The sequence below is a fragment of the Homalodisca vitripennis genome, chromosome X, assembly GCF_021130785.1.
Source record: "Homalodisca vitripennis isolate AUS2020 chromosome X, UT_GWSS_2.1, whole genome shotgun sequence".
Lineage (NCBI taxonomy): Eukaryota > Metazoa > Arthropoda > Insecta > Hemiptera > Cicadellidae > Homalodisca > Homalodisca vitripennis.
The window spans coordinates 123480923-123489775 of NC_060215.1; the positions used below are offsets into that span (position 1 = coordinate 123480923).

General features: G+C 34.7%; 1 protein-coding gene across 1 annotated transcript; it reads right to left on the bottom strand.

Annotated features, from left to right (window-relative positions):
- Window positions 1–6256: 6256 nt before the first annotated feature.
- On the bottom strand, window positions 6257–8280 carry LOC124368595. The gene is made up of 3 exons (XM_046825837.1): window positions 8211–8280; window positions 7766–7831; window positions 6257–6736 (listed from the first exon to the last, which is right to left on the bottom strand). The coding sequence occupies exons 2-3, from the start codon at window positions 7826–7828 to the stop codon at window positions 6410–6412; spliced, it is 390 nt and encodes a 129-aa protein (XP_046681793.1). The 5' UTR covers window positions 7829–7831; window positions 8211–8280; the 3' UTR covers window positions 6257–6409.
- Window positions 8281–8853: the final 573 nt, after the last annotated feature.

Genomic DNA, 8853 nt, shown 5'->3' on the forward strand with positions numbered 1-8853 from the left:
GCTCTAGACACAGTAGAAAAGCTAATAGAAAACATAATCTGCTTGTTATTTAAGTTGATGGACACAGTCTGCTGAAACATGACATTAAAAGTAGAGAGAGATACTTGGTTGAATTCAAATTAGACTTAAAATCATCAAGCATGTTCCATATCAGAAATTCACATTGGGCATTTGCTGTGTTTGAAATGCAACGCGCGTTGGCAGTTAAAATAACTGAATTAGTTTTGAGAGCAACGCCATTTAGTCTAGATAAATCAAACTTATTTTTGTGACAGTTTCGTACTGCAATACATAAACTGTTATACACATTCATTAGCAAAAAACCAATAACAGATTCCTTTTGATCAAGCTCAGTATATTATAGATAGTTTAATAATCCTCATTGGTTAGGGAGCTACTGGTGGAACTCGTATATATGTTTTTTTTAATTATAAAAAAATGATAAAAACTAAGCACGTTTATTTAATATTTGTTGATAAATTAAATAGTTTTTAAAATACTACGATTGATTTCAATTTTTGTAAATTTTAGAGCCGGATACATCAAAACGGTTTTGAATATTACCACAATAAAAAGTTTACACTTTTAATAACGCTTTTACAAAATGATAAACACAGTTAAGACCTTATTTGTTGTTGCAGGATTGTGTGAGATATCTCTTTTGTTGTAAGCATTTTTATGACACGATTTGTAATAATTTAAGATACAATTTAATTCGTTTTTATTGTTTTACAACGGCTAAAATCCACATGTTATAAGATAAGATAAGATAAGATAAAATTTTTATTGATCATTAGACATTACATGCAATAGATCACGTCAAAATACTTATACCACCAGTAAAATTAACAATTTAAATTAAACACTCATTATAGAAGACGTAATAGTTTACATTAATTTAATACAATAATGTTAGTGAGACAAAGGTGTACTTTTTAGCAGACAATACACTAAAAAACTATCTCACTGATGTCAGATGAATAAAACTCTGATAAGTCATAAAACGGCCTCTCTACCAGCCACTTATAAATAAACGTTTTAAATTTATTTAATGTAACACTCTGAGCATTCAGAGGTAGTTTATTGAATAGATCTATTCCAACGGCCTCATATGAAGTTTGAATTTTAGAAAGTCTTGTGAAAGGTTTGTTGATCAGGTTAGCGCCTCGGGTATTGTGAATATGTATGTGCTTATTCAGTGTCAAGGTTTTGAAAATTATTTTTGACATGGATCAAGCAGTAAAAAATGTAAAGATTTATAACTGTCAAAATCGCATCTTTTTTAAAAATCGGCTTACAATGATCTTTGAAATTAGCATCCGCTATAACTCTCATGGCTTTTTTCTGAGTCAATAAAATTTTATCAATACCAGATGCATTGCCCCACAAGAACAGACCATAAATAATGATGATCTCAAACAGTGCAAAGTAAACCATTCTTAGCGTATCTTTGGAAACATAAAGTTTTAGTTTTCGCAATAAATATACCACCCTGCTCACGTTTTGATGAACATAATCAACATGTATGTGCCAAGACAGAGTAGGATCTAGAAAAATTCCTAATAGTTTTACACTCTCAATTGTTGTTTCATTCAAAATTGCTCTATTAAGAGTAAATACCAAGTGTTGGGTCTTCTCTGTGTTCATAAATAACATATTGGCTTTATACCAGTTATCGGCTTGATTTAAGATAATTTTAAATCATTAAAAATTAAGTCTAATGAAGGTTGAGTTGTAAAAAAAGTAACGTCATCAGCAAACATAACCGATCTGAAATTGACATTAACATCTAAATCATTAACTAAGACTAAAAACAAAAGTGGGCCCAGAACAGATCCCTGTGGTACCCCATGACAAACCTCAGCATAATTAGAGTAGGTATTATTGCTGAATACTGTATGAAAACGATTACTGAGATAGGAATTAAAAAGGGAATTTTCAATACCAGTTATTCCATAATACTCTAACTTTTTCAACAAAATTCCCCGGTCGACGCAGTCAAATGCCCTAGAATATCACATAATGTTGCTCCTGTAGGTAAACCTAGCTCAAACTTGGAAAGCATGTGGGACACAAGTCCCTCGATCGCGTCGATCGTGGACATTCCACACCTAAATCCGAACTGACTCTTACTGAAAAGACTGTTAATTTCGAAAAAAGAAGTTAATTGAGTTTTTAGGACTTTTTAGAACACTTTGGAAAAACAGGGGACCAGAGAGATCGCTCTGTAGCTGTTTATTTCACCGTAGTTACCTTTCTTAAAAATAGGTACTACCTTAGACATTTTTAACTTAGCGGGAAAACTTCCCTCCAATAGACAAGCATTTATACATTTAGCCAGTGGATGAGCTATTGCATCGATTACAACTTTCACAATTACTGATGATATGCCATATACGTCACAGCTTCCCGAGGATTTAAACCCTGAAAATAAACGACTCACTTCACCACCATTCACTGGACGCCAATTGAAGAGCCGGGAATGGGCTGCCGGGGTACTGCGTTGCAGCAGGTCGACAGCAGAAGATGATGGAAGAGAGAGGCTCTGTCGAATCTCGTCCACAGCACTGATGCAGTACTTACTGAAGTCCTCAGCATCGGGTTGCACATGATGTGATGGTCTATCTCTGCCGGTTTCACGATTCACAATAGTCCAAGCAGCCTTACACTTGTTATCCGCTGTATTAATGAATTCTTCATTTGACTCCCTTCTCGCAACTTGTAAAGCTTGTCTGTAGGTCCTCTTGGCTGCTTTATATGCTTCTATGTCAGCATTTTGTCCAGATTGCCGCGAACGACAAAGCAATGCCATGACACGGTCTTTCATGAGTTTTAGATGAGGAGAATACCATGAGTTGTGCTTTCGTCTGGGCTTAAAAGTTTTCCGCTTGACTGGTAGATGGACATTCATCCAACAGATAAAGATATCGTGAAATTTATCATACATAGCCTCAGATTCCAAACCACTAAGAGCAGAGTCCCAATCTATTAAACTTAAGGTGCGTGAAAAATCGGCCAACAGAGTTTGGGAAGTCAGTCGATATTCAATGGAACGATTTTCATTTGTTGAGTTCCGATTTCCAACAGACACCGTGTTCAATTTTGTGTATGCCTCAGTTATCTCCATACTCAGAAAAACTGTGATCTGATATGGACCAGTCATGAACTTCTACTTTGTAAGAAGAAGGATCCAGGTTGGTAGCAATGTTGTCGATGCAAGCTTTGCCTCTGGTAGGTTTAAAATTAGTGCAGTATAATCCTGCAGACCGTAGTACATTGTGCCAACTAGAAGCAATGTTCCCAGAACTATGAACTTCAATGTTGAAATCCGACCGATCAATGTGACCGGTCAATACCAGGTCACAACCAAAATGAACAAAGAAATCTAGAAGCAAGTCAAGTTGTTCAAGGAATATTTTGTCATTACTACCACTTGGCTTGTAGATAGATGCAATTATCATTTTATGGTTCAATAGTTTAATCGCACAGACTTCAAAATTCTTCTCAATACAGAATTGCTTCACATTAATTACACGAAAGCTAACAGAGTCTTTAACATAAATTGCAGCACCACCATGTTTTGCGTGCTTTCTGACAAAAATTGACGCTAGGGTGAAACCACAAAAATTATATAACTCATAATTATTTAAGTCTAGCCAATGTTCCACGAAGCAAAAAACCTGAGAAGCTGTCATAGGAGCAAAGCATTTCAATGTCTAACACTTTGTTCGTGAGACATTGCACGTTACCGTATAAGATCCGTAGAGTAGAATGCTGGTCATTAGGATCAGGAGTACCCATGTCCGAAAAGTTGAGAGGCAAAGGGTCCTTAGGAGACCCTACACTATATCCAGTATGAGGAGTAAAAGTATTTATGGGAAGTGGATTTAAATTATTAGTGCTGTTTTTATCGCATAGAGACTTATTTAATTTTCTCCACTGGCTGGAATCGGATGGGACAAAAAAGGTTCCCCTGCAGTCAGAAGAGATTCAGGCGCGTGAGCGAATGAGTTGAACAGACTAAAGATAGAGGAGACGATGGAACAACAGGTTGATGTTGATGAAGCAATGCAACGTCATTACGACCAGGCAGAGGCGGGAAATCGGTCAAACTTGAGAATGACGAATCGCCAGTCTGGAGGCCAGAAGGACCAGACACTGACAGAAAACTGGATCAGGAGCCCTAGATGGTGTTGTTGCCTTATTTCCTTTCTGTACTGCCCATTTTTCAATAATATGAAATATATCGTTGGCTATGTTCTTTTTACCTGCGTGATTAAAATGCAAGCCTCGGAATAAGTGACGGTGTTTGGAACCCAAGTTCAACAGCTTCATGTTTGGGAAATTAATTGTTAGTTCCTTAAAATGTTTGTTGACTGTTCTTATATTGATATTTTCTCTACAATAAGGACTAAGGTCAAATCTTGTGGGGACTGTAGAGACGAGGAAATTCACTTTGGGTAAGGATTCCAACATAGTTTCGTATGCCTCAACGACTCGTCGAATATTTTTGTCGGGCCGGTCCATGTTGTTAGTCCCAGCAATGCAAATAAAAAGTCGGTTTCCTTTATGTATTCCTTGTCGGCACTGACCGATTTGACAATTTCTTCAATGAGGGCGCCTGGTAGAACTGAACTAGGTTTTAGTAAAGTTGTTTTAGAATTGAATTTTTTATCAAGAAGTTGATTAAGACCTCTCCCGTGGCTATCACTGTACAATGATACAGATATATTAAAATTTCTCTTCTGCTTTATATTTTGCCGTCTTTTTGAACGGTCCGCAACGAACAACGTTTTTCAAAATTTTCATCGTTACCTACCATTTTTGGAGACATAATTTCATGATGTTCAGATATATTAGCGAGAGGGAGATATTTGTTAGACGTGGGTACAGGAGGCACTGGCGCTACCTGAACAACAGAATCGAGGAACGGCGTTTTGTTCATCATTCTATCAAATTCATCATTATTCTTGTTTAGGGTTTCAATCCTAACATTTAAACAGTTGATTTTGTTATTCAAAGAAACTATTATTTCTTGGTTGGTTTTATTTTCTAATGAGAGGATAGATAGTTCGGATTTAAGACTTTCAATTTCGTTTTTTAATTTATCATTTTCAGTTGATAACTTATTTGAGTCGAATAAACAGGTACAATTGCTGCTTCGAACAGCGATGCTTTGTTCTTGTTCGATTGTTATTGCTTGGACTTTTTCAATTAAACTGTTTCTTTGGATTACTAATTCATTAATACGAGCAATCAGTTCATCTTTAGATTTCAAGCATAAATCGTCTGTTTGGCATTGTCTGTCTACAGTTTTTGGCACTAGCAAGATTTGAGAGATCAACGGAGTAGATACTGGAGTACTGTTGACAGATGAGGGCTCAGTCGATGACAAGACAGGAGTCAACGATCGCATAGTAACGGGGTGTTTACCGGTGTGCGAGTTTTTACGGCTTAGTATCTCTGTATAATCAGAAGTAGTGCGAACTGACGCCGAACAGTCCTTCCCAAGACACCTCCAACTAACCTCACCACTGACCAGCGCCCTGTCATAGCGATATTTGTATCGGTCAATAATAATGCATGCTTTGCCATTTTTAGTTTTCTCTATTTGAACAGATGTCATGATATTAATATTATGTTAATTAAATTCGGTATAAAGGGCCACCCCGGTAGCAAGTGCCTGAAAGATAGAGAATACCAGCAATGCTGGTGTGGTATCAAGAAAATGCAGGCGCTGCGGCGTAGCCAGAAAAATCCAGTAGCAGCGAAGATATCTAACAACTCAGCCGTTATCAGTGAGCGGAACAGGGATTCCCCGCGGGACAGTAGTAACCCAGGCGGCGGCTGCACTGCAATCCGCGAGACAGATGCGTACTGGTTTGATCAGCTCATATTTATACCGGTTGATCCATCTTCGTGGAATTAATTAAGCACGATGATTTCACTTCTAACCTCCACTAATTACGTTCAACAATGAAGAACAGTGTTCTACTAAATTGGCATGTATCATAACCAATACAAGAACTAAATAAAAGTACCTGATATAATTACTTAATTATCCGATAACATTTCATTATAGACTGCGCAACTAACACTTTAAATTAATTTATTTCGGGAGAATTAAACACGAGTGTCACTCGGAGGTACCTGAGTACCAACCTGATTAGTGGAAAACCTCTATAATGATTAGTAGAAACCTGGAAAGGTCTTAGGTAGGCCCAATAAAAAGAAAATCTGTAATAATATTAATTCTTTTATGCTTCATTCATGAATATATTTGTTTCTAGTGTTAAATAAAAAATTTGATAGTGAGATCCCTATTTAAAGAGATCTCCAACTAAAAACCATGTATGTGCAAGGGGGAAGGTAACACGTAGGTGGTTTCGCTAGTCATCCCTTCAGGCTTTCAATAGAGTGCATGAGCTGCTGGGAGGTAGTATGGTTGTGGTAGCATATACGGAGGGTAGGGATACTGTGGATATTGGCCTCCTGCGGGTTTGCCAACAAACCCTTGGCCCATATCACCATAGCCTCCACGGCCATGGCCTATACCTGCGCCTGCATGCACTCCTAGCAGATTTGCACCGATTCCGAGTCCGAAAAGCGAGTCCAAGGAACGCAGAGAAACTCCTTTATTCTTTGGGTTTGCTCCATGTTTCTTTAGTTCTTCTAAAGCTGGGATCACGCTGCTAGATGTTGTGGGAAGTGTTTCTATGGAGCTGTAGTCTTCTTCCTGAAAATGATAAATATAGTATGTGTGTGTATGTACGTACTATATAAATATCAACAGGTACTACAATATTGTTGTCAAAATGTAATATTATATGCATAAGTGCTATTGTCACATTGTTTTACATAAATAAAACTATTTATATAATGATCATATTTTTCATTAATGCATTGTATAGATTCTCTAAGTGTCTATATATAAACTTCTCTTATCATAATCAAAATCATAATTTTTCAGTTTGTAAAAGAGTTCAGAAGCGAAATTAGGGCCAAGTGGCCCTTCCTTGCATTTAATACTCAAAAAGCAACTTTTTTATAATATATATATGTAATAAATAAATATAAATAGAATTAAAAAAATTTGATATTTATTCCTATTACATAAAATACATGTTTATTACTGTCCAGATTTTCTGAAATGTAGTATTATTTATCATAATTACTCAGACATTTCATAATAGATACCTACATAGTTATATTTATTTAAAATAAACGTAAAGTATATGATTCCGAAGATATTTTACATCTTTATTATATATTATAATGACACCATGAAATATAGTTTAATATGAGATGCTTCAGTTTTTAATTCTATACTACTGCCAGGCTATTTCTCTTAATTATTAAACAAAATTAAGCGTTGCTCATTGTATAGTTTGTAAACACATTTTAGTTCTTGGGAAACTCAAACATATAGATATTCCTGTTATAATGATATTCCCTGACTTTCCTCGTACATAACTACGATTTCAAGAGGCTAATGATACCGCTTATTAATGCTTATATATATTTAATGCCTAATAAATTTGAAAATAAATGCAATGGTCATAAGGCATCAAAATAAAACATATTAACTTTCTAAACAGTTTGTATTCTCTCCGGTTAACCTACTGTTGTGTATGGATTACAAGCTTTGCAAATTTATATGTAGGCCTATTACCAATATATTTTTAACATAAATATTCATTTACGTTGAAATGGAAAATAAAATCATATAAATCTATAAATATAATAAACTTATTATATTACTTACCGTTGTATCGCTGCAAACAATCGCTACCACCAGGCAGAAACAGATAAGTTTCTTAAACATCATTTCCTGTAACAACAACTTAAATATCATTTCCTGTAATTACTTAAACATCATTTTCTCTAACAATAACGTAAAAGATAGTTTGTTTTATCATCGTGTCTTTAATATTTTGACTCTTTACTCTTAAGAACAATGATAAACAGTCGCTAAAGCTCAAATCCCATGGAGTGGCGTGCTTCATCACCAAACTCGGTGTTGATTTTATACAATGAAGCTGCAAGCAATATTATAGTTTATTATAGTTTCACAATGGTTTTACCAAATTAGTTGTCGATTATCCAAAAAATCTGTATCAAATTATATAGAAACAGGTCAGATATAAAATAAATATAATGTAGAAAATTTCAATCTGACAAAAAATATTATATAAATTATAACTACTTACGTGGTGTATTCTTGAGCGAGGGAATCGAGACTGAATGTAGTCAGAAGTATATTGTCTCTTACTGAATGGTACAAAAGAAAACCATAAATATCCCGTGACAGTTGTGATATCATGAACAGAGACTTTCCATTGTTTTTAGCCTGATTGGCGTGACGAATAATTTATGTTTCTTGTTCCGCTATTGGAAAAATACAAATGCTTAAATTAATAACGCTCGATATCAGTATGGTTGAACAGAATTTGATAGTTTTAGTGTTGGTTTCTATAATTGAAAGCTTATCGGACCAGTATGAAAGTAATTCAATATAATCATACGATGTTTTTCATAGTTTAGCACAAAAAGTTGAATTTTCTAGTTTAAAAACAAAAAAAATAATGTATATAAAAGAGCTAAATAGAATTTAATTAAAATATATTTTCTCATCATATATATATACATAGTTTGTAATTTTTGTTGAATTAATTAAAAAAACATTAAAAAATTTTTAAATAAATATACTTTTGGTTTATAATGGGCGCCATTTTAACGGTTTCAAAATTGTATATCTCTATAACTGGTAATAGTAAATCACAAGTATAATAATAATCGTTTATTTTAAATGTGAAAATAGCACATTAGATTTGTTGTAAATAGTTTAAAAAT

Excerpts from the sequence above, each read along its gene's own strand:
- LOC124368595 (XM_046825837.1), bottom strand. The coding sequence starts at position 7,828 with ATGATGTTTAAGAAACTTATCTGTTTCTGCCTGGTGGTAGCGATTGTT. Across the intron at positions 6,737-7,765 it reads TTGTTTGCAGCGATACAACG|GAAGAAGACTACAGCTCCAT; the intron begins GTAAGTAATATA and ends TATCATTTTCAG.